Consider the following 26,703-nt stretch of genomic DNA (forward strand, 5'->3'; position numbering starts at 1 on the left):
AGCTGTGTGTCAGTAGAGCCCATTGGGCCACCACTCACCTACTGCCCCATTGTGCAGCCTGGCGGACATGCTGACTATCAGCCTTTCACACACATCAGGGAGCACCTGGGGTCCCGTCTTCGAGGCAATTTCAACACAGCTGTGTAGCTGATATTCATCTAAGTCTTGCTTGCTGCAGAAATTCTCCAGTGAATTGATTTGGGGAATCAGAACAAGCTTTTGAAATAATACAAAAAGAAGTCTGAGGTTCATAACCGTCTCCCGTTTAAGATTCTACTTGTATAAACAATTAGACCTATGAGAAAATGCTTACAACTGAAGATTTTAAGATTTTTATTGTGTTTAAGAAATCTTTAAATATTTACATTTATTGACTTGAGACAAAGAAAATAAGACTTTTTTCTTTTTACCTTCCTTATTATATTTTTTAGCTTGTTCATAAATTTGTCTTAGATTTCAAAGACTTTAAACTAGGCTATTTGTGATAAATTCAGAAATTATGGCTTAGTGCATTCCATTGTATTATTGTGGAACTCTAATTCCACAAAACTCTCCTTTTAAATGTTTTGTCCTTTTCAATTACATATGAACAATAGTGTCCTACATCAAACTATCTGCCTCTTGGAGAGTTACAGTATAGATTAACATACTAAAGCTCTGAGAAGTCCTACAAGAAAGATACTATTAAACTCCATGCTTCCATGGCTCAGTGGGTTAAGCCTCTGCCTTCAGCTTGGGTCATGATCTCAGGGTCCTGGGATCGAGTCCTGCATCATGCTCTCTGCTCAGCGGGGAGCCTGCTTCCCCCTCTCCCTCTGCCTGCTACTCTGCCTACTTGTGATCTCTCTCTCTCACTGTCAAATAAATAAATAAAACTAAAAAAAACAAAACAAAACACCTCAGTGCTTTCATGCTTATTTAACTACTTCGTTCTGTACTCACGGAACACTAACATCCCACAAATTCAATATAACTCAGATGCATTTTGTGAATTGTTGGCTTAGCGCATACACCTATTAGAAAGACAAATGCATTGTTCCAGGCTTATTCTCAAAGAGGGATCATCTATAGTTTGATACCTATGTGAAGAAAAACCATACAGTTATATTTCTTGAGAAGATTTTACCCATGTTATAACCTATGGCCACTTTAAATGTTTTTCAGTGGCATGGCTGATACAGTGGAGAACATGCTAATGTAAGAGAATCGATCATACCAAGTTGGTCACAACTGAAATTAAGATTTAATTCAGCAGTTCTAGTTAGAAGAGTGAACCAGGTGACCCAGATAGATGTCCCCTGGCCTTCTTGTTTTGTCCATACTGAACCTCGTTCCCATAGTCCTTTGCTTCAACCCCCTTTCAACCACCCCCACTCCAGCACCCATCCATACCCCTGGTCCTTCTCCCTTTGCTGTCTGACACACCAGTGGTGGACTCTCAGCCTTAGATGCCCATTTCACAGTGTCTCCACTCCTCAAACCTCTATCTTCATTCTCTCTGCACTCCCGGAGGGGCCGCTCACTGCCTCTTCCTCTTCTGCCTTCACAAAGGAAAGGAAGCCTCCCACTTCCTGCCTCCCAGACTCCTGGCACTCAGGTACTAGCCCCCCACCATTGCCCCCGTCCCTTCAGCACTCATGAAGATGTGTCCCAGTGGAGGAGATGTCTGCCACCATCCCCTTTGCCCTCAGGAAACTTTTCTGTGGATTATGCTTTCTTTAATCTCTTCCTTTCAACTGGCACTTAAATGTGCTGAAATCTCTCCCATCTCTAAAATCACCTCCTTGATCTCATACTTTCCTTCTGCCCCTGCCTCCATCTCTGCCCTTTGACTTCTTGATACCCAAATCTCTTGGAACATTGTTTCCTTGGAACCCTCCCTGCCTCCTCCCACATTTACTCTTCTCGCCAATGCCACACCTCTCCTTCCCCCCATCCCTCAGTGTTCTCCCATCAGCCCCCTCCTTACCCCACCCCCCTTTCTAGGTGACCTTGATAATGGCGTGCCTTCCATTACCGTTGATACAGATTGCTGATATCTCAATCTAGGTCTCCTGCCCACAGCTCAATTGCGGGCACCAGATCTGCTCAGACAAGCTTACTGGTCACCCCACAGCACTGCAAACCAATGCACCTGCCACCTGCTTTCCTTTCTGTGCCTGTTGGCAGGAAACAGTGCCAGCATCTCCCAAGCTACTCAGTGTAGAAAACTGAAGAAGGTCATCTTTGATACTGACTTTTTCATCATCAACACTGCCTACCCACCTCATCTCCTCGCCCCCACAACAAATCAATCACGAGGCTGGTCCACATAAACTCTTAAATGTGTCTGGGGTGCATTTATCTTTCTTTGTCCCCCTGTCACTGCTCTGAGACCATGTAGTTTACCATGATGGCAGCCCAACAGACGTCTCATCTTCCACTCTTGTTCCCCTTCCCCCATCAATTTTCTACCCTGTAGTTGCGGTGATTCCTTAAAAGGCAGTTTGTTCAGATAACCCCTCCTTCAAACCTTCAGTGGCTTCTTTCTCTTACCCCTGACCCCCCAACCTCCTGGCTCAGTGGTTCTCAATATGGGAGGGGCCGTCCCCTAAGGGGCATTTTGGAAATTCCAAGGGGTAGTTTTGGTTGTCACAGCCATCGGATGAGGTGTGTTACTGGCTTTTAGTGGGTGGGGATCAGAAATCCCAGATGTTTTGACACAAAGGAAAATCAGTCCCGTCTCCTACAGCTTTTGAATGCTCCACCGAACATCCATGAAGGAGACGTCTTTGCTTATAATTACGAGCTGAAAGTCTTAGTCTATGTTTTAAAAACATGTTTGCAACACACCTGCTTTCCTGTCTGTGTCACACTGAGTCATTCTACACCTGTGAGCCTGTCCCTGTCTCATGGGTCTGTGGTGTATTCCTGCCAGTGCACAAACATATTGAAGTACATAATGTTTCTCTATAAATTACTTTACTTTTATGTCTCTTTGTATTATGTGCATGACACTGACATGCTTTGGAAGGTATGTGAGCAGGTAGGCTAAGATGCTTGTGAATTGCATTTCAAATCGGTAAAGGATATTGCAAAATATCTGCAATTGAAAGAGGTGGTTGAGTCAGGGGATGCTGGGGATCACCACTCGAGGCATCCCCAGCTTTTCTGTCCAGTGACCCGTCATGGCTTCCAGAAGCTCTCAGACCACGTTGCCATTCCCTATGTCCCCGCATGTCGGGGAAGGTGCTTGTCTTCACCTGCGCCTGCCGCAGTGTCTAATTCACAGTAGCTACTTCATACATATTTGCTCAATAAAGAAGCATATACCTGTCTAGTGTGGTCTCTTCAAGTTGATACTAAAATGACGGTTCTCCAAACACACACCGAGTGAAGAGAGATGCAGAAGGAAGCCGGACAGGCTAGGGTTGGGGTTGAGGGGAGCCAACCAGGGGTATGTTATCTAGAGTTGCTGGTCTGAGGCAGTTTCGAGGGGGCCAGTCCTGGCACCAAGCAGATGGCTCAGATGATAAGAGTCCCTGTGAAGCTATAGGATTTTGTAATGTCATGACTCACTTCTTCTAGAAACTTCTAAAGATTTTGTTGACCAAGTGGAGTCCATCCCATGGTTTAAAAAAACAGTGGTTTTATATTCTAGAATGGCCAATATACTTTTGACTCTAAATACATTTTCATGGAAGCACATATCATGCAATCGGGAAGGAAATTTGTAGCTGTCTCACTCTGTTTGCCGAACAAAAGCCATCTCTGCAGAAGGAGCCTCCAGGGTTGACCAAAGCTTTCACTGGGACTTCTTGGAAATGTGTCCTAGTCTTAGATATCAATGTTAATCTGGCTGCAGGAGAAGAATGAACTTGGAAAGTGCCAGGGCTCAGGCAGCCAAGCCTCTTCCCAGAGCAGCAAAATCAGTGGGGTAGAAATAACTGCTTTAGTCTGTAATCAGAAAATGTGCATTGGCTTTCTCCCACTGGGCATCCAGGGTCAGGGGCTTGAAGGGACACTGTAGGTGCCCTGCCCAGATCTTCCCGTTTGCCAGCTGCTATGGCATTGGCTGTTCTTTGCTCACAGCTGTCCCTCTTTCCGGGGACTCAGCCAACTTTTCCAGAAGTGAATGCACTCACTGGGGGGTTGGGGGGGTGGATGATTTGGGCACACGGGCCCGCCACTTTGCCTCTCGGGGCAACTGGCTCCTTGGTACAATTATGCTCCCAAGCTCCCTGTGGGATCAGCTACGCTTCAGTGCAAATCACATCCTCGCTCTGTTCCTTCCCCGGTCCCCTGGACCTCTTCTCCCACAAGCATACCCTCAACAAATCAGGTGGACCCAAGTCCCTATCTCAGTTTTGGCTTCTGGGGAATCTGACCCGAATGAGGGATCTAGCCTCTCTTCTGAGGTTCTGATACTTTGCCAAGATCAGGCTGCTTTCCTAAATTTCATTCAGGTTTCATGGTTTTTGTAGCTATTTGTAAGCTTGAAAACTGATCAAATGGAAGTATTTTTCAGGTAATTTCAAATTACCCATTTGTATTATGTATCTGTCAGATATCACTGCAATGATTTTATTTACACATCTGTCTTCTGCATCAGGCTGAGAATTATTTGAGGAAGGGGACCAAAGCTTGCACCCCAGGCACCAGCACAGTATCAGCCCACGTAGGCTCCACAAATGGGTGGTGAATGGATAATTCGCAAGGATGCATGAAACGCAGCATCAAGTCATAAACCAAAATTTACAAAATAAGAAATATTCAGGATATAGGTTTAAGATGAGGAGTATCTTGGCTCTTATTGAGTTTCATGACTATCATAATAATAAAATCTCTTCATGATGTATGAATTCCTTCATTTTTCTCTTTCCTTTTCCTTTCTCTACTCTGCTTGGGTTCCCAACTTTTAGCCTTTTCCCCTAAATTAAATCTGTTGGATTTGATTTTCTTTCTTTGTAACTCATGTGTTGGTCTGTGAATGCAGGTCTCTTCAAACTTCCTGGGCAGAGAACAGAACTTCCATGGGTAGGGAAATCACAGTAGTTTAAACTCTCATTCAAGAGTTTGTCTCTACTTTTTACTTCCTTTCTACCTTTACCTGGTAGAACCATGGCCCTCCAGGAGCAGGATTTAGACCATCCTTGGCTAAGGTTGCCAGTTAAAATACAAATCACCCAGGTGAAACTGAATTTCACAGAAGCAATGAATAATTTTTTAGTAGGTCTCAGACAGTATTTGATGGCAATATTTTGGGCATATTTATACAATATTCAAATCTAACTTGGTGTCTTGTTTCTTCTCTCCCCCTTCCTCCCTCCCCCCTTCTTCTCCTTCCTTCCCTCCCTGTTTTCTAAATCTTGCAATTCTATCTCTGGTAAAATAATCTTATAAATGGCAGGGGTTTCTTGTGTTTTTTTTTATTTTAGATGTTACAATACCTGATTTCTAGAATACAAGATACACCTGCTTCATACCGAGTTCTATCGTAGATGATGAAACAGCGAAGTTCCAGGTTATAAATTTAAAATGTTCAATGGTTAAAAATTAAACTTTGAAGACACAATTCACGAAATACGTACATACAACTACTTAAACAGGGGATTGTCAAGCTTCCTATAAAATGCTAGACAGTAAATGTTTTTGGCTTTGTGGGTCATAAGGCGTCTGTGGCAAGTACTCGGCTCTGTCTTTGTAGCTTGAAATCTGCTGTAGGTAATATATAAACAACTTACCAGGGGTGCCTGGGGGACTCAGTGGGTTAAGCGTCTGACTCTTGGATCCGGCTCAGGTCATGATCTCCGAGATGTGAGATGGAGCCCCTAGTCAGGCTCTGTGCTGAGCACAGAGTCCGCTTGGATTCATTCCCCTCTGCCCCCCCCCATATAAATAAATCTTTAAACAACTGGCCATAGCTGCATTCAAATAAAACTTTGTAGGGCAGTAATGTGGCAATTAAATCATGATATCAGAAGACCCTCACAAATATTTTTTTAAATATTTTATTTATTTATTATTTATTTTGATAAAGAGAAAGAGAGAGAGAGGGAACACAAGCAGGGGTGAGAGGCAGAGGGAGAGGGAGAAGAAGACTCCGTGCCAAGCAGGGAACCCAATGCCAACCAGACCCCAGGACCCTGGGATCATGACCTGAGCTGAGGGCAGACGCTTCACGGACGGAGTCTGTCAGGCGGCCCTCTCACAAATATTTTTAAATGCAGTTGTAAGAAATGATTCTGATTTTTACTCATAAAATTATTTTTAAAGAAGCCCACACCATTCTATACGATTCTGCTGAAGGTGGAATGAACGCGATCCTTTCACATATTTCTAATGATCGTGAGAATTAATTGGAGAATACTTTCCAGAAATTAATTTGACAGGCTATTTCGAGAGCCATAAACCTTGAGGCATAGGGTATAGATACTGGTAAATGAAGGCTTAAATTTCCTCAGTGCCCAAACTCTGCCCAGGCCCTAGCCTGGGCCTGAAGTTGTGTACAGAGTGAAAGGTTTAAAAGGAATATCGGTGGCCCAACTCTATGGAGAAGGAGGTTGAAAGAAGTCATTTGAGGAAATACTATGCACCGCTCCTAAAAAGGATAAGAAGGCAACATATGGGCGCCTGCGTGGCTCAGTCATTAAGTGTCTGCCTCAGCTCAGGTCATGATCCCGGGGTCCTGGGATGGAGCCCTGCATCCCCCGCTCGTGGGAAGCCTGCTCCTCCCTTTCCCACTGCCCCTGCTTGTGCTCTCTCTCTCGCTGTCTCTCTCTCTGTCAAATAAATAATAAAATCTTCAAAAGAAAATAAAGAAGACGACATAAGCACTATAAGAAAATGCTTAGGATATAATGGGAACTAAAAAAGTATCTGTCTATGGACTTGCATGAGTGCTCTGGTCACAACACTACACAAGCAGGAGGTCCAGAGCAGAACTTACAAGGCACTGACAATTCAAGTGGTAGAATTTCTCCCCAAACTTTCTGCCATGCCAGGACACTGTCGTGGCCCAGAGCGGGGGCTCTGGCACCAGAGAGTCTGGCTCTGATGGCAGCCTCCTCACTCACTGGCCCTGTGACCCTGTGCTTCTGTTCTGTCATCTGTAAAATGGGGACAATGACAGCACCTTGCTCACGCAGTTGTGAAGACTAGAAAACAGAGTAAGTAAAACCTTCGAACCGTTGCCGATGAGCGCTGTTCGGTAAGGTGTGCCGTTGGTATTAGGTGACGTTTACAGAGAATCAGTGATTTTTCTAACGGCACAAACCCATTTATACTTCTAAAGAAACAGGTCACCAGGGAGTCTAAAAGTCGAATGATAACAGGGCTCAGCTTGGAAGGCGGTGCCTTCCCTCGCTCCGTGATACTTACTGAGTCAACCAGGATGTGGGACTGAGCGTGGGACCCTCCTTCCAAAGGCCGGGAAAAATGGACATCTATGGAATATTGTACATCTGGTTCTAAACAGATGGTTGTGGGCAGCAGCACAATTCTGTAGGAAGAGAAATAAAGCAACAATTCAGTGACAAAAGTACAATTATATAACCTAAGCGGCCAGGGTATTTGGTGGTGTTCCGACCTGCGCTGAAGTGGGTTTGACGGTGGGGGCAGAGGCCGGGTCTAGACCAGCTCCGGTGGGTTGGGGGGAGAGCAAATTCACTCTCAGATTCTCTGTGTGGCTCTTGCATAGGATTGTGCCAAATAGCAAATCTTAGGGACTACCAGCCATGGGTTGTCGCGACTACTCTGGGAAAAGGACAGACAGAACAAATGTCCTTTATTCTACCTACCATGCTAATCTCAACAGGGTCTCTTGTTTTATTTTGCCACAAATCTTTGATGCAAAATTAGTAGCTTTTTTCTTTCTTTCTTTTTTTTTTAACTTTATAGACTCTCAGCTGTTGGGAATACCAGCTGAATATTTGATTCTTACTCTTGTAGCATATTAATTTCTCACCTCTGCAGGCCGTTTGGTGAACGGGAAAGGAAAGTTCTAGACTGAGAATGAGGAGCTCAGGGCTAGAATCCTGGTTCTGCAGTATGTTAGCTCCAAGACTGGGGCTGGTCTCCAAGAAGTCTCATTCTCAATTGCCTCCTCACCCAATGAAGAGAAAGTCTCCTTAGTGAGTTGTTAGCAAGATAAAATATGATCTTAAATGTGAAGCTTAGTGTAGTCCACAGCAAGCAATAAATGTCACCGTCTCCTTTACTTCTTCTGCTTAGGTCTTCGATACAAATTACTGATAAAGGAACAAAATTCTAAGAAACCTTCCATGTTTGAGGACAGGTCCCGAGCATACCTGGAAGCCGCCGGTAAAGGGAAAAACAAAGGCCGTGGCCGTGGACTATTGCGTGGACAGTGCTTGCTCCCTCCAAGGGGCTTAACCAGGACCTGGACAGTCCAGTCGGCTGCAGGCTAGACAGGAAGGACATAAAAAGCACGCCCTTGTGAAGATGCACACACAAAACACACCTCATGGGTAGCCCTTGGACTTGAACCCACAACCCCCAGCCCTCTTGGAAAATGGAATTTGGGAGCAGAGTCTGAGAGGCTCATTCTCTGCTCTCGCTTGCTGGGGTCGGAATGGTGACCCAGGTAGACCCAGGAATATTGTTTCTGGTCGTAGCTCTAGTTCCTGGGCTGGAAAAGCCCTGGTGCTCCTGATGGGCCTTGTTTTTAACATCTGTCTCCCAAAGATTCAATTACCACACCCTGTCCCTGGATCACAGAACAAAAGTGGAAATCTGGAATCCTTCACAAAAGCTTGTATCCCTTTTTTCATGTTACTGCAGAAATATTATTATATAAATGTATCATTACACAGATTTTGTTATGTAATATTTGCTTATTATATGGCTAAATCTATTTATAGGTGTCGTCTAAATATGCATATATGTATTTATAGCATATGCTAATTCACTATACTCTGAAAGCCATGCAATTTGGAAATGCTTTTTAAAGATGCCAGAGATGTGTCCTCTTAATGAAAAAATTAAAAAATATATACCACATTTTTAATGACTCATCCTACTGTATAGGTCCAAGTTCACTGAAACTCCTTGGCTATCATTTAGAAGGGAGCCATAGAGATTTGTGTCATATCAAGAGTTTCAAAGTGGATCAGCCGCTCTGGTCATACAACACCATGAGAGTTTCCAGAACGAGGTCCCTCAAGGAACCCTGGGGTTTCTGAGACCATCCCAGTCTCATAAAACATTTTTCAGGGGAAATGGTCTGTGGGGCTTCTGACTATCAAAGAAAAGATTATGCAGAGAAAAAGTTCGGGGCCACTGCTCTAGATGGAGTGTTTTTCTGGTTTGGTTTCTGTTCTGTCTTAGATCTTTCTCAACAGGCAGGGGGAGGTGGCAAGAGGAGCAGCCTGCCATTAGCTCTTCTCTTGTTTCAGGGTCAAGTCCAAGTCCAAAATAAATGTCTCTTCTGCATGAACCTGAATCTCTGCACACAGGTTAGCTTACTGAAGTTTTAGAAAATTTTAAGGAAAAAGTCCCAGGAGGGCAGAATTCGTGTTATTTTAGTTTTTTATTGTTCTTACACAAACATGCCATCCCCGCTTCCCTAGATCTTGCACCTGAGATACGTAGCGTCAACTTCAGCTTCTCTCCATGGAATAAAGCATGTGTGCCTCTGGCTTACTGTGTTGTTTTAATATTTTTAGGAAACTCTTTGATTTCTAATGCTCTCCAGATGTTCAACTTTTTGCAAATCATTTTCTGTTGACCCTATCTAGCAAGACCGGAATGGAAACTTGTAGCTCCAGAATGTACTTCAGTCAGCCTCTTACCCCTGAAGAAGCAGCCGGATACCTGAGGCTCGTAGCAAAGGGCGATGGTGAAGTCCATGGGCAAGGAAATGTTGCTGACGACAAATCTCAAGCCAGCCCCAGGGAGAACGCTGGCAAATCCAGGTCCAGTCCACGTAACAGGGGTTCCAGGAACTGGTTCTCGGAAAACCACGTGAAAGGCAGGCACCTGGCCAAAAGTCACTGAGTCCTAAAATTGAAGAGGAATGCACACAGCTTTGCCTACAGTCGAGTCCTGGAAGAGCTCAGGAAAAAAAAAAAAAAAAAAAAAAAGCACATATTTCCTGATGTGTATATGATACATCTGAGTAAATTATTCCAGCCAGGTCCAGAAGGCAGCTGAGGATAACGTGCTGAATCAGCAGCATATCTTACCGTATGGAATGATTGATTTGAAAGCAATGTCACTGGAAATCACTTTAAGCTTAAGTACCCCACGTGCTAATGAACTGAACAAATTCCACACGGATGACCTTGGATTTTCTCAGATATGACTATGGGACTCTGGCCAAAATATGGAAGGAAAGAAAATATTCCCATGCTTACTTCATGGGCTTTTCCTAATTATTCATGATGCTGAGAAAACCCACATGGCTTTTGTTTTTTGGATATCTCTTCCATGCAAATATAAGACATGCTCCTCTATCTGCTTGGAGGCATAGAAGTATAAAACTTGTAACACACTTGATTGATTAGAATCCCTGATGGTCTCTATCCTGGCTGTCAGCCTGGGGCCATCTGAATCCTGTAGATAATACTTTAATGACTTCGCCTCTGCCTCCCCAGGCTTGCAGCCTCTACCGGAACTCTGCCTCTTGTGGCTTTCTGCCCTCATCACCACCCCTGCCAATAAGTGTTTCACACGCTTTCCAACCGCCAACGGAGTCACACCCAGATTACTTCGTCTGGAGTTCAAGTTGTTCTGTGATCTACCCCAAACTCCTTTTTGTCTGATAAAGGTTTATTCAGTAACAATTCAACGCCAATCCCTGGGTTAGGAACACGAATATGAATAGGACAGAGTCCTTGACGTGGAAGAGTTTAGAATCTGGCATTGGAGACCGAAATGTAATTAAGAAACCATATCGGCCAGGTGAGCTTTCAATGAACAGATACATGTAACATATCTGTATACCTTCGCCATAGACCCTGTAGGGGTCCCTCAGGGATCCCCTTTCCCTGGTTGGAGCACCCACCCATGAGTTGCTCTGTGTGTGGCTTCTAAGAGTTCACAGCTGCCTCCTTCTCCGGAGAACTGGCCTCCTATACCTCCTCCCCAAGCCCACCTCCATCCCTGCTCCCAGGGTAGCTCACAACCAATGGCTTCTTAATACAAGGCTATAAAAAGCTGAGGACAACTCTGTCCACGGTTTATGCTTCTGAGCTCCTTCGTGGATCAATCCAAAGTTTGTTTTACCTGAGACCACATCTTACTCTTTCACCCTTGTTTCTGTCTTCCTCTTCTGGAGTTTTCCTGAATAGCACTTCCTTAAAAAATCATATGCACCTGAATCCAGGCTTCGGCTCTGTCTCTAGGGCACTTGACCCAAGACAGTCGGCGCCTGACTTTTTACCCAGAAGCAGGCTCCTAGATGCACTTTGGGAGGAGGATGGTTTTCGGGTCAGCTGGTGATGAGGACCCCAGTGTGTAACTTGTATGATGATCCCTGGAACGTGGTTAGCAGAGCAATTACTAAAGCTGTCACCTGTGGAGAACTTGGGACAAGAGAAAGGGGGAAGCGGGGCACCCACTGGATATTTCTGGCACTGAGAGATATAAGGGAGCAGTAATTATAAGGACTGTGGACTGCAGCAATAGGAGGTAGTTGTTGAATGCCGCTGATGCTTGGATGAGAGAAGATGACGGGTTCAGGGCAGTCATTCACTAATTCAAAGCCTAGTGTGAGGATCAGAGGGCCCACCTCCTTGGAGGTCTTTAAAGACTCCTCTCCTTTAGTTAGGTGGCAGGAAGAGCTGAAGACCAAGCACAGGACTTCGCTGTAGGACTTGCAGAACTGCAGAAAAGCCTGAATTCTCGGTAAGTCACCTATACTGAAGTCAGGCCCCTCACAGGGAAGAAGAGGGCTTTTAAGACAGGGGTGAAGCACACGAGAACCTTGAACCCTGAGGTTCTCCTGAACACCCTCTGACTATAGAAATAATCCACTCACCCTTACTGGAAAATAGAGTCCCTCCACTCCACCCCAGCCATATTTGAGGACAATGTAGAAACCTCAAATGATGCAGGTGCCTTGGAAGAAAATGTGCACCTTCCCCCGGACCTGCCTATATTACCCCTCCTGACCACCTGCCTGAGCATTAGGGTCAAGTTTCAGCATGATCTGACTGGGAAAGGGCTGGATGTCTGAGAGGGACTGGCTAACATACACCAGTAGCAACTGGGAAAGAATGGCTGGCTATGGATCCTGAGGTTGTTAGAGCAGGGAAGCGGAATATGAAACTGGATAAAGACAGTATGTGGACTTGGGGTCACTAGTAATGTAGGATTTAATTAGCCTGGCAAGAGCCCTGGGGCCTTGAGAGAGCGATCCAATATATTGCTGGAGCAGCTCTTGGAAGCTTGGCAAAAGCTGTGACTCTCAGGAAGGGAAGCAGAGGTTCTAGAAGAGTATTAGCAGGCTCTGGAAGAAGGGATACTAGGCTCACGGTCAGTAAGTCATGCAGTCATGCTAGAATGGATCTAAAATACAGGACCAGAAAACACACCCATTAATTATGTTTCTTGAAGGCCTAGGGAACGTGCTGTGTATCAGGACAGTAAGCAATGAACTGGTGAGTAGGGCACCAGCATCCCTGAAGAGCTGAGTGTTGAGTATCCTCTGTAGGCTGGTGGGATTCATCATTACAGAACTGAGCTCCTTAGTGTCACTGCAAAGGACAGGACCACAAACTATCAAAGGCAGGGCATGTCTTAACTCTCAAAAGCACGATGGGTACAATTATGAAAATGGGCAGCAAGGGTTAGAGTAGGAGACAAGGGGACCTGCCACATAGGAATCTTCTATGCAGATGATTAACAGAATATGGTATTCGTAGGAGCAAGGTGGAAGGGCAGACAACAAAGCTTTATATATGTAATCAAAAGTGATCCAGTATGAATTAGTGAAAAGTTGAGGTCAGCTGCCCTCATGGAAAGACATGATACTTTGTCAAGTTCCTAGATTTGAGCCACTTCTTGGATCCAGAACCTGATGACCAAAAAGAGGCCAGGTCCCCATGAAGAAAGACTCTTCAAAACCAAGGCAAGTGTAAACCATGTACCCAGCCATCATGGTCCCCTTGTTAGAAGAGGGGCTTATAAGGGTCAGGTAATATATGGAGTCCTGGCCCAAGTTCTTTTTGCAGTGGATTCACTGCACTTAGTGGACCACCCACTGATTATTTCCTCCAATTCCTGAGTATGTAATTGGCATAGACCTGCTTAGCAGTGGACACTGACTCTTTGAATTGAAAGGTAATTGAAAGAAGAGCTCTTATAGTAGGAAATGCCAAGTAAAATCTTCTGAGGTGCCCATCCTCCTCCACTTTCTCCTCACCAAGCCAATATAGTAAACAAAAAACAATACTGCAAATCAGTGGCATCCTCCAAGTGTCACTGTCAGGACTCAGTGGCGATTCCCATCATATCCTCATTACAGACTTAATACAAACCTAACCAGCGTAGTCCCACTTGTATCTTTACCAGAGCAGTCGAACGCCACCTTCGTATATGATATACAGCTATTCAAATGCAAAATGTGTTCTTCTCCATTCTCATATAGAAGAAGGAACAGAAGCAATTTGTATTGACTCAGGGTGAGCAGTTGTGTGTATTCAGTCTTGCCCCAAGGCTGTTCATTCTCTGTTCACTCTATAATAGTTTAGCCCCAGAGGGTTTGAATCATCCTGGTATTCCACAAAATATTACAGCAATTTCCTATATTAAAGGATATAATTGGGTGAAGATGAGTCTTCATCTCATCTTCATGAAGATCAAGTTGGGTCCCTTGGTCCAAAGTGATGTTACATGGTCTCCCATAGAGAATCTCACAGTCTATGCACTTGTTTGGCACCACTCCCGGAGGGCTCACAGAGTGTCTGAACCACCAGTGAGGGAAAGCAGAACACTTCCTCGGCTCAAGGGACTCACTTTGCAGCAAAAGAAATATAGCAGTGGCCTTGTGACTTTGAGATCCACTGCTCCTACACAAACCTAGCCTTCCAGAAGACTCTAATCTCAGATGGGATTGGAATGGGGGGTTCTCTTAAAGCTGTGTCAGCTCAGCTAGCTTTGAAATGACACCCTGTGAGGCAGGATAGTATTCTTATGGAGTTTGTTTACTCCTTAGAGTGAAGTCTTTTATGTAATGCTGTGTTCCCAACAGGCAGAAAACATGGGTTTGGAAATCAAGTGGGAGTAGCCAAGTTCACTGTCACTGATGGTGATCATGGGAATTTGGGCTTCTCATGCTTTCAACTTTAGGCTCTGTGGGTCTCGACGTCTCGATTCTTGGGTAGGAACAAAGAACTCCACTAAACTTAAAGCTACGGCTGCTCCCTAGTCACTCAGGACCCTCATGCCAGTAGGCCAGCAGGCCTGGGAAGAAACGACCATCACTGGAAGGACTGATGTTATATAATCAGGACGTGAGGAGTATCCATGGCACTGAGGTGGCCCAACTAAGACACCCTTGGCACTGCCCTACGTGTAGCGTGATGAGACTATGGAAACCAGAGGCTCAGACCCTGGAGGGATGAGGGTCTAGGTCATCCTACCCCAACAGACGTGCTAGTTGAGGATGAGGGGACTCTAAAATGGGTGTCAAGAAGGGTGGAAGATAGAGAGTATCAGTTACAACCTTGGGACCAACTGTCACAGCTGAGGCTGCAGTTTGTCCCACTAGTCTCCTTTTATAAATCTTCCTGGGAACAGTGACCCATGAGAATCCTGGGGAACCCATGCTTGCATGGAAGGAACTTAATGGAAGAAACAAATGAGCACGATCGGCTTCACGGGCATGCAATGTGTGTACTTGCAGAGGGTCCCATGCTCCAAAGGGCCCAGGGTTTGGTTTCCTGCTCGCTGTCACCATCTTGAAATCGTAATTTTATCTTTGAAGTTGTTTGTGAAGGAAGTCTCTTGGGATAATGGAGGGCACATCTGAGCGGAAGAGATGTGCCAACTATGTGCTTAGTTGCTCCCATTTGCAAAGAGCTCACACGATGCCAGTGAGCATAGCGTTTAAGTGGACCTACTATGTGCATGTGTTCGGTAAGACTAAGAGTGCATACAAGGCAAATGTGCTACATTTATGACTGAGTAAGCAGGGTGCTGACAGCTCCAAGAAGCCAGGCTTTCCATTCCAACCAGAGCTTGCTTTGAAACAGAAAGAAGGCAAAGGCATTCGAAGAAAGCCATTATTCATGTGGCTTCCCCGTATCAGCCAGCAGCCTACAAGGAAGGATGATTAGAAGGAATAAAAGATAAGGTGACTCCTGGGTGCCCATCTCGCAGTCCTGCCTTACTCATCAGCACGCTGAATGTAGGGAGTGTCGGTACGACACAAACTGAGAAGTGAAATGAAAACTAAGTTGAGCTGGTTTTGTGCAGCCTTCCATTGTTCTGGAAAGAACAGGCTAGAGATGCATATGTGACCACAAACTTGCAATCTCGGGGCCTACACAGGAGCCAAATGCTCTCATGTTTGCAGTGGAAACTGGTATTGCACGACACAAAGATGAATGGTACAATTCAGGCTAATAATTTAACTTCTACGTATTTCTTTTCCTCAAACGACATTAAACAGCAAATAAAAAATCACTAACAAGTCACGAGAGAAAGACTACGGAAGAAACTAAGAAGCTAGATATTTCAGCACCTTCAGTGTTCTTTTCCCCGGATTTCTGAACACAGGGCTCTGCTCAGGGATCTGAGCACTGCCCCTCGCAGGGCCTCCCTCTCAAGCCACAGCAGCTGTGACTGCTGGCTGCTGTCTTGCACTGCTCCCTCCTCTTGAGAACTGCCCTCGGATGGGAGCCCCCTCCACGGAGAGGTCGTCTGAATCTGCGCTGGCAGGCCTGAACCATGGCCTCAACCACGGCCGACCGATGGACACCACTCGCCTGCCCTTGGGCCTCAATGGGGGACAATTCTGTTGTGCCGCTTCCAACCTCACGCGGGTCCAGGCCAAGGCTAGACTCTATCCTAGACTCGTCCTTGCCTTGCTTTCTCCTCCCCAGCTTCCTGCCCTTGCTCCCCTACTTGCTCTCCTGATGAGTGTCCCCCAGTAATGCATGCACATCCTAATCTCTGTCATATCTGTTTCTGGGGGACCCAACCCAAGACAGCAACTCAGTCCCCATGTCCACATGTATAGAAAACAGAAATAAAATTTTCACACAAAAATAGGCCCTTGTTTTGTATTCTTCTGTTGCACCAAGCTGGCCCAGCCAATTGATTTCATAACCCACTTACTAATAGACGGAGCTTCCAGTTTTAAAATGACTGATCTACGGGACCCCAGAGACGGAAACAAGGAACTGTGTCCAGTGGGAACTGTGTCCCATGGCGGGACATGGTAGGCAATGTCAGAGGAGGATAGATCTGTGTTGGGTCCTCAGGGATGAGGAGAAGTTTTACAAATCAGTCATACAGAGGTGGTCATTTCAGGGGAGGGGAGGAGTCACTGTTTCCCACTCTCTTCTTTCAGATGGACTCAGAATGAGAAGTGCAGAGAGTCAGAGAAGGCTCCATGGGCATGTGGTGTGGGAACAGAAACAAGAGAAAGAGCGAGACCGCCATATGGGTGTGCGTGGACCCAGGAGGAAGAGCCCCGGCCAGGAAGCCTTCTCTGCTCCTCTCGGCTGGAGAGGGCTCCCTTTAACCCTGAGTCCCTATCACGTTATGGGCACCTCTTCTCTGATGCTCCCTCCACCCCGCCACCATTAGCTGTTTGTGTACATGGCTCATGTCTACAACAACAATCTAAAGCGCAGGCTTCACGTCTACATAGTTTTGTTATGGATCCAAGCATTTCATTCCCTCAAGGAGGTCTCTTATCTGTAAGGAACTGCCTCAGGTGCTAGACTCATGCACAAGACAGCCAGCGGCTGATTTCACTTGCTTTCCAACAGGTGCACTCGTGCACTCGTGCACACGCACACGGGAATGTTCAGTAAGCAAAGATCCCAGGGTATGAATGAACGAATGAATGATTGGGTCTCAAGCACCCCCAACTTCCGCTAATATAGTGGGATGGCTACAAAGTCCTCAGGTCTCCTCCGGCCTTCTGAAGCCATTGGAGGGGGGTCCTGTGGAGTGCGGGATGGATGCCCTGGCCACATCCCATGGCCTCAGATTCCAGGGCACAGCCATGCACCAGCCCCAGGGATATCCCCATGTCCTTTACCCTCCAAAGAGGGGGGAACTATTCCTCAGCACCATACCTTTCCTTACTAAAATGACAAGAAATTATGCAATGCCTGACTCTCTGACTCCAGAATCCAGCTTTCCAGAAACTTCTGTCTTGAAAGAAATAAAGCTACTGAAGTGTGGCCCAGAGGCTCTAATTACTTTGAGCTGGGGTCCTCCTTTCGTCCATCCCCTCCTGGAAGATACGAGGAGCTCACGAGGCCTGAGCACTTAGCCAGGCCCCACCTGGTTCTGAGCACGGTTCCTTGTTCGCTCAACAGCAGGACAGACAACAGCCATGAAGAAGTGGATTACCTCACTCCGCTCGTCAGCAGGCACACTCTGCTTCTGATTGCTCTTCAGTATTATACGGCCCTTGTCAACTGTGAAATCGCTCCCTTGTTGCTGGAAATACACATCACATGTAGGCAGCACTGTTGCCGATACCTTAACAAGAAAAGAAACGACAGGGTAAGCAACCGGCGAAACAGGGTAAGCAACCGGCGAAAGTTCCCGTTATACTGCAGGGTGAGAGTTTCCGATTAACCGACAGCCTGAAGGTAATCCTGATTCTCATTTCATAGTTTCAGGAAGGAGCCATGAGGCAGTTGATACTTTTCTGTTCCTCTGCGAACATGGGAAATTTTTGGTCGTCTGATGAGCACGTGTTGGGTTTTCTTTTTAAAGGATGCTGTGTCCCATTGACATTCGAGACTGGGGAAACATTTATTCTTATCTATTAGTTCTATGGTGTGAAAAAAAAAAAAAGCACAAATGCTGTCTTAATGTGAAATCTCAGGAAGAAAGTTGTAGAAAGTCCACAACAGGCCTGGCGGCGAGACTCAGACTCATTAGCTTATTGTCTCTCTGGCCACTCCCTAGACCCATTCCTGGCAGTTCTCACAGTTTGTGGGATTTGGCCTTTTGGGTTCCCATGAGAGGTTCGAGCCGGAGAGCCAAATCCCCACAGCCAAACTGAAGCAGCGGAACAGCATTCATCCCGCTCTGGGGTTCCTTAAGACCCTGGCCTCGCGGCCTTCTCTTTGCTACACGTCCTCAGGGTGACCCCAGTCAGAATCTCCAGTGGCTCCGTTCCAGATTGCTGCTGGGCTCTGGACATGCGTGTTTCCTTGGCTGATGTTTCGTTGCTGGTGTTACTACCAAGATTTTTAATTTCACAGGTTCCCTGGTTGGTTGTCTCGAGCGTGCAGTCCTAGGCTCAGCTGTGGAAGCTGTGGAAGCTCTGCTTCCGGAACACTCTTACTCCAGTGTTGACTGCTCTGATTCTCAGCCACACTCTGACCAGCTGCCTGACCTCTGTGATGAGGACCCTTGGACAGGCTACACTGGATTATGTCAATTTGTCCTCTTCGTTGTTGTTTTTTGTTTTGTTTTCCCCTCACCAATTGAGTTCATCATGTAACACAAAATTTGAGACTATTTTATTAATTTCATACAGATGGTATATTATAGAATTAGCCTTAAATTATACTGTATTAAATTTTATACTATGTTAAATTCAATCAATATTAACTTTTTGTGACCACAAATCATTTCTATAAGAAAACAGACCAGTGTTTCCCAAACTGTCTATGAATCACCTAGTTCTCTGTTAACACAAAGATATGATTGAGTAGGTGTGGGGTGAGGCTTAAGCTTCTCCAAATGCAGTGAACTCACAGGTCATGCCAACCTTGTTGGTCTATAGATGACATTTTGAGTTGCAAGGATGTTGCCATCAACTGAATATTTGTGTCCCTGCAGCATCCATATATAGAAGCCTATTCCCCAAGGCAATGGTATTTAAAGGGGGGGCCTTTGCAAGGTGCTTGGGTCATGAGAGCATATCCTCATGAAGAGGATTAGTTCCCTTATGAAAGGAACCCCAGAGAACTCCTTTGTGCCTTCTACTGTGCAAAGACTCAGCGGAAAAAGAACTAGGAAGCGGGCTCTTGCCAGACACAAATCTGCTGGAGCTCTGCTCTTGGACTTCCCAGCTTCTAGGATTGGGAGAAGTAAATTTATGTTGTTTATAAGCCACCCAGTCTATGGTGATTTTGTTACAGCAGCCTGGATAACTTCAGATACACACACACACATACACATACACATACTGTTTGAAGACCCAACAAGAAAGTTAATCATCATTTTTAGTTCCCCAGAGTGTTTAAACAACTATTTGTAAGTAGTGGACTTGGAGTCACACCCTTTCATGTGTCCATCATCCTTTCTCTTCTCTCCGCTACCTATTAACCCTTCCTTCTTCCTGTTGGACTACTGCAGTCCACCCTCCCTCCATCCCGGGCCCCACTTGTAGGAGACGGCACTGACAGGAAAACTGAGGACAGTCTTCCTCAGGGCAGTCCCTTGCTCAGAAAGCTTCAGTGAGTTCTCATTGCCCAGAGAATAAAATACAGTTTCTCTAATAAGAGAATCTAATGTTCTTTTCCAATACTTCTTCCCTGTACAAACTTCCTGTTCCATGAACGCCCCTGCCCTGTCTCTCCTGTGAGCCATTACTTACAACTTTTCACCAAGGCCACCAACTGAAACATTTCTTGTTCTCAAGTCTCAGCCCATATTATTCTACTTGTGCATGAGACCTGCTCATAAAAGATCACTCACTCTGAAATTGTAACACATTGCACGAAGCAACACTCTCCTCATCATATGAGAAGCTGCCTGGAAATTAAAGATGCCCACGCTTAGGTTGTTTGGAAAATTAAATTAGATAATGCATGTGAAGCTCAAAGTGCAAGGTACTAACGAAATGGAAAATTGTGGGTTTTTTGTTTTGTTTTGTTTTTTGAGATTTTATTTATTCATTTGACAGAGATCACAAGTAGGCAGTGAGAAAGGCAGAGAGAGAGGAGGAAGCAGGCTCCCCACTGAGCAGAGAGCCCAATGCAGGGCTTGAACCCAGGACCCTGGGATCATGACCTGAGCTGAAGGCAGAGGCTTTAACCCACTTTTTTAACCCCTTTTAACCCACTGAGCCACCCAGGCACCCCAATTTGTGGGGTTTTTAAAAAAATTTTTTAAAGTAAACTTTTTTTACTTTTTTAAAGTGAACTCTACTCCTACTCAAGAGTTGCATGCTCTACCAACAGAGCCAGCCAGGGGCCCATGGAAGCTTTCTTAGTCACCACAGCAAAGGCATAGTAAGCACACAATGTGTAATTGTTATATGAGTGCACAAATAATTCCTATCTAACTTAAATCCTTTCTGCCACAATTATCGATCATGTTTTCAGTGAAAAGGAAATTATTCATGATGCTATTTTTTAAACACTTAACATCAGTTCCACCATGAATTTACTTTCCGTTGTCTTCCGTTGACTTTCTAACTCTTCAAGCAATCTTTCTGGCTCTTTAAGCCTGTTTTATAGCCTTGATTTTTTTTTTTTTAATTTCCTTAAAGCCATGGAGAGAGGAGTAAGTCTTCACATCAAATGCAAGTCTCAGTTCAGAGCTACATCCCCACAGGTTATGATCCTATTTAATGGATTGCTGGCACCCGCCACATGGTGCACAGGGAATGAATGGTCAGTATCAGTCCGTCTACACTAGATAATTACATCTGCTTTGTGTTTTCTTATCTGAAACAATGGGAACGATTGTATTTATAGTAGTGTGGGAAAGATACCACTGTGTGTCCCTTCTATTGTTTCACTGTTAGTTACCACGTTCACAATGCTTCTGACACCGATGTGCGGGTTTATTCCCACACCCACCAAGTCTCTGACCCCAGGTGGGTGTCCTATAATTTCTTTCAGTCCTGACACCATCTCCCTGGATTCAGCGTCAGATGCCACAGGTTAAGGTCTCCGTCCCACTAGACTGCCCCACCCTCCTTCAGAAGCCAGCAGAAAAGCCAGGTTGTTCCTGGGACTTCTGACCAACCAGCTATAAAGTGGGATTCCCATGACACCCCACCCCCCCAGCTGCAAGAGCTTGATAATTTGCTAGAGTCGCTGACAAAACTCAGGGGAACACTTAGGTTTCACAGTTTATCATACAATAAAGGATCCTATAAAGGATACAGATAAAGAGCCAGAGCAAGGCTCTGTAAAAATACACAGAGCAAGGACCGGACTGGGAGGTTCTGGAAGCAGGCGCTTTGGGCTCTGGAGTCGGGGTGCACCAGCCCCCTGGCACATGGATGTGCTCACCAACCTGGACACCTCTGAACACAATACTTTGGAGATTTTTATGGAAGCTTTATCACATAGGCATGATCAATCATTAACTCCATCTCTAGTCCCTCTCCCCTTCCCAGAGAATGGGTGAGGGGTGGGGCTGAAGATTCCCAGCTCCTAATCGTGGCTGGTTCTTCTCTCGTGGCCAACCCCTATCCAGAAGCCCATCAAGTCACCTGATTGGAACAAAGGACACTCCTGTCATCCAGGAAATTCCAAAGGATTTAGGAGCCCTTCATCAGGAGCCTTCTAATATTTTGGTCAAAGTACCAAAGTATCAGGGGTAGGGACTAATACATATTTTCTATTACTTTACAATAGTTACAACCTAACTATAAATACCAATATTCCTTTCCCAAAGGTTTTTTTTTTTTTCCCAGTCACCATCATAAAGACAAAATTAAAAACCTGCGAAGAATGCGGACATAGAATTGTTTCGCTTTATTCCCCCCACCACAGCTGTAAGTCTAAGTAGGGACAGTAAAAGCCTCCTGTCCCCTACCCCAATTCCAGTCAGTAAAAGGGAATATTCCAAGCCACCTAAGGGGCATTTTCATCCCTCCCACCAACAGTGTCCAGATAAAGAAGAGATCGCAAGAAATGGCTTCATCGCTGGAACCTGGATGAGTTCCCGTTTCCCTCCAAATCCCCTCTTCCAAACCGACCTTCACATGCTTTCTCTCCTTGAGACCTTCACCTCGCATTACCTTTTCCCTTGTCACATTCCTGCCTGCCTGTGGCTGGTGTCACGTGCTTGGGAATGTCACAGGAGTCTAACTGGTATTTTCTCTAATCATTCCACATATGTGTGTGTCAGCTCCTCTAATAAGACTTTTAGAAAAGTATGTTTAGGGAAAAGAGCCCACAGGCCTGGGACTTGTAGGAAACGAGGTAGCGTGTCAAGGGACATTTGCAATCACACACTCCAGTGAACATGGCTGCCTTCAGCGAGAACTGCTAAGCTGAGACTGGCTTCAGGAGAGCAGAGAACACAGCGTCCTCGTCTGTTAGGCACCTTACTCATTCATTCATTCCAGAGTCTGTGATGTTCCTACCACGGGTCAGGAACTGTGGTCGGCACTAGGGCAATGGTGGTGAATGCGATGCACTTCCATCCTTCCTGCTCATGGTCTATAGTGCCATGGGGAAGGCAGACAAGTAGATGCTCAATAAACATGTCCTATCTGATGGGCACATCAAAAGAGCAAAATTGAAATCACAGCTTAATCCAATTCCCACTTACATGCCAGGCTCTGTACTAGAACTGGACTACAGAGATTAAATAAAATGCAGACTCTGCCCTCAAGAATTTCTATAATCTTCAGTTCTGTGATAAATTCAACTCTACTCCGATCTGCATCTGTGGGCAAAACCATTCTTTTCGACCTTACCCTTGTTCTCAAGGGTGTGTTTGATATATGGACTGACACACCATCAGATCAAATCTGTAAGGAGACTAGATGAAATACGAACCAGAGGCGCACGTCCTTCCAGTGGGGTGGCCTCCTCTGCCTCATAGAGATAGAAATTCAAAGGAGCAAAGAAGTAGCCGGGGGCCGGTTCCGTGCAGCGGCGGCCGGTGACCTGCGGGCGGCATTCACACTGTCCATCCTTGGGGGAGCACCTGGGGAAGACCAAATCCATCAGGCACAAATGTTGCGGGGGGAGCGGGCAGGTATAAAATGAAGGCAGGGGGTGCTGAGCTCAAAGCCCTCTGAATTTGGACCCACTCTTTGAATCGATCAATCCATCTTGACGAGGAAGTTAGGAGGCCATGGGGTCCATGTGTCTGGTCTTGAAAAGCCAATCCAGATCCACAAAACCCAAGTAGCACTTCTTTCCTCTGATTCTGCGCTGAAGACTGCAAAAAGGAGTGTAGGACCTCTCTTTACAGGGTGGCAAAAAGTTGGTGTTTTAGGCAGGTCAAGCCGCACAAGGCATCCATCCTTCCACTCCCTGGGATACCCAGGGGTACAGCTGTTTCCCTCTTCCTTAGGAATATTTCAAGCAAAATAAATCAACTGGGCTGTAGCACATGCTTCAGGATCATCGCCTTTAAACGCCCTCTGCTTGTCAAGGAATAAAGTCCATCCCTGATGACTATGAGCAAAGTGGGATAAAAGATGCTTTTACGTGGAAATGTGAGCGAGGACTGTAGGCACAGAACACTGCCGTTCATTTGACTTACACGTTGGAATAAGCACCTCCAATGTCGCAGTCGCAGGGAGAACAGCCGTGGAGGTCATCTTCCAGTCCCCAGTATCCAGCCTACAAGGAGAAAATGCTCAGCCGATTCTATCTGAAGTGTAATATTAAAACCAGTCCAAGACTGTTGACTCGCGTCAAACAGCCACACGGCCTGGACAATCACCCAGCCTCTCTTGCCTGCACACTTGGTAATGATCTTGGAGGACACGTATCTTTCATTTCTGGGACTCAAAAGGAGGGGGACAGATGGGTTGTCTGCAGATGACTCCGAGCTCAGATGTGGTGGAAACCAATGGGGTCTTCTAGCAGTACCAATTTCAGACCAGTCTGGGGAGAAGGGCTTTAGCTGATTCGCAACTGCTTTTGTAAAACCAATAGGTTCCCTTACCACAGAATCATTGGGGATTTTTGCTTCTACAGCCCCAAAATGTTTGGGGATAAAAAAAAAATTCAATCAAGCTGCTTTTGAGATCTTAGTTGAATATCATAGTTCAGTAGGCTCACTTGTTTATAAATAAGTCATTTTGGCACAGTAAACTTTATGTGAGAGAGTCAGCTCTGTTCGAGACTTTTTTTCATCATTGCAACATCTTGACCTTTATTAAATATAAGCAGCTGGTGAGATACAAACAACCAGTTCTTAAATCTGATAACATTTACTATTAAATGCTCAAATAAAAAAAACACAAACTTCCCCCTCAGATCTCCAGTTAACATGCTCAGAAAAAATTAAGTTCTTAATAACAGGTAGTATCGATATACCTTTTTTTTTTTCATTAGCTTGGTACAATTTTATGCCTGATTTTACTAAAAAAAGGATTTATTTTAAACATTAGAAGTTGACATAACTTGTTACAAAACACAGGACAGGACTCTTGATATTTTTGCCAAAACTAAACGTCAGTTCAGGCAAAAACAACGTGCCATGACCGGCCTTACTCAGGATGTGGTTGTGAAAACTCCCCCGGTCCAGGCATGCTGGCGTGGGGGATGGGGATCGGGGGATGGGGAGCAGGTGAGGGGAGAGGGGGCCTGGCGCAGGTCAGGGGGCCTGGGCACCACCGGACACAGGAGGAAGGGGGCCCCTGCTGGAGGCGTGGGCTCAGCCACCATGGATAAGCCTCCGTGGGGTGGACCTGCCCAGTTATTTTCCTGTTTCCTTCTCTGTCTTGTCCCCACATGGCCACGCAGTTGGCCTGGCCCACCTTGGTTCATAATTTCTAGGTCACCTGCCCTGTCTTAGAGAGTTCCTGCTTCGCACGTGCTTCCTGGATTTCTTTCCCCACCTCCTGTGCCCCATCCTCCTAGGTTGTCAGTAAAATGACTTAAAATATTAGCACAAAACTATGTTGTAATAGGCATATGTTTCTTATTTATCAGCTGCATTTCTTCAGACACATCAAGGTCACTGTTCTTTTATTAGGTTAAACTTTTTTTTCTTTCTAAAATGTCATGGTGGGCTGCCAAGATTGGAGAACAAAGGGACGAGTTGGATTTGAACTCCCTAACTGCATGACACATTTCTTATGGCGTAAAAAAGGTTTTCTTTTACTAACTTTAGACATATGTGCTCATATGTTTAGAGGAGTCTGTGAAAAATCCAGGAGTTTGTTTCCCACAGGAATCTCCAGCCCATGTAAACCTGTGGTTTGGGGTTTTTATTTTTTTTGAAACAAGCTCGTCCAAAATATTTTTAGGCAAGGAGTGGGTAGGGGTGGTAAAGGGAACTGTATGCGAGAGACAGAAGAAAAGGCTCCATGATCTGGCGGGCCGAGAGAAGGGAGCAGATCAATTGTCACAATCTATCCTGCTTGGCGCTTTCAGAAGAACAGTGCATAACACTTCTAGCATCGGTGCCTGGGTGGTAAAAGTTGGTGTACCGGTGAGTGTTTAACAACTGGCTCTCTCGGGAAGAATTATAGAAAACTCTACTATTTGCTGGTTTCTGTAGCTTAAACAACTCTTCCCAGGGAAGTCTGAAATACATCAGGATAAAGAAAGCAATTAACAAGACCAGGTCTCTTCTGGGCAATGGCAGTAGAAATCCCATACATACAAGGGAACATACAAGGGAAACATACAAGGGAAATCCTAGGCAAATACATACGGTGCATTCTTCACAGTGTGGTCCTGTGGCAAACGTCTGGCATAAGCACTGCCCCGTGTCCACATCGCAGGCTGAGAGGGGAAGACTCCCAAAGGGGTTACAGTCACAGGCTGAAAGCATGGCAAACACAATTATTCTCGTTTTTGTGACCCCATTCTTGTCCTGAAGAGCTCACAGTGAGCCTAGTGCATGGCCCCAAGAAGAGAACAGCCAGCCTGCCTAGTGTATCGTCTTGTTGCACGATCACTGTGGTGCGTGCACCCCCACATAGGAAAGCCAGGGCCAGATGTTTGCAGAGAACCCCGTGCGGTTTTGCAGGACGACACTTAGGAGACAAAGGAAAAGAAGTTGTGCGAGCAGGGCCAGGTGGCACAGTAACCCTAGTGATGCTGGGGGTGGGGTCAGATTGCTTGAGGCAGGCAAGGGTTTCTGAGGGTCCTGGTCGTTACCGTGGCTCCTTCTGTGGCTGTTGCATCTAATGTCTTTCTCTTCCCTCTCTTCTTACTGCCTAGTTACCTTCTCTTTTAATTGTCTCTCTCCTCTGTCTCTGCCACGCAGAGGCATCCTTGAGTCCTGCCTATGTTGTAAAGGCTAAGAAATTTGCTACTAGAGCAAGATATACATTTCCCCAGCCGGAAAAAACCACTGTTTGTGGAAACAACCCAAATGTCCATCAGATGATGCTGAATGAATAGGTCATATGTGGACTCTCCACACAACGGAATATTGCTCCGCCATAAAAAGGAATGAAACATGGACACACACTGCAACGTGGACGAACCTTGAAAACATGATGCTAAGTGAAAGAAGCTGGCCACAAAGGACCGCATATTGGATCATTTCATTTGCACTAAATGAAATGCCCACACTGGGCAAATCTACAGAGACAGGTTTCCCAGGGCTGGGGGAAAGGAGGAGGGGGGGGTGGTAGTTAGTCAAGGGCTTCTTTTCTTTTCTTATGGCAAAATA

The 26,703-nt window shown here is 45.6% G+C and overlaps 1 protein-coding gene across 3 annotated transcripts in view; it reads right to left on the bottom strand.

Moving 5' to 3' along the window:
- LAMB4 (laminin subunit beta 4) overlaps positions 1 to 26,703 on the bottom strand; it is a 98,027-nt gene that overhangs the window by 39,066 nt on the left and 32,258 nt on the right. For all 3 annotated transcript variants that reach the window (XM_082691973.1, XM_082691974.1, XM_082691975.1), the window contains exons 13-20: positions 25,735 to 25,844; positions 23,608 to 23,687; positions 22,893 to 23,043; positions 17,536 to 17,667; positions 9,814 to 9,999; positions 8,289 to 8,404; positions 7,360 to 7,480; positions 39 to 216 (exon numbers count right to left, since the gene is read on the bottom strand). In XM_082691973.1, the coding sequence (XP_082548099.1) occupies positions 39 to 216; positions 7,360 to 7,480; positions 8,289 to 8,404; positions 9,814 to 9,999; positions 17,536 to 17,667; positions 22,893 to 23,043; positions 23,608 to 23,687; positions 25,735 to 25,844 (1,074 nt within the window). The remainder of the gene's footprint in view (positions 1 to 38; positions 217 to 7,359; positions 7,481 to 8,288; positions 8,405 to 9,813; positions 10,000 to 17,535; positions 17,668 to 22,892; positions 23,044 to 23,607; positions 23,688 to 25,734; positions 25,845 to 26,703) is intronic.

The sequence above is a fragment of the Mustela nivalis genome, assembly GCF_964662115.1.
Source record: "Mustela nivalis genome assembly, chromosome: 12".
NCBI lineage: Eukaryota > Metazoa > Chordata > Mammalia > Carnivora > Mustelidae > Mustela > Mustela nivalis.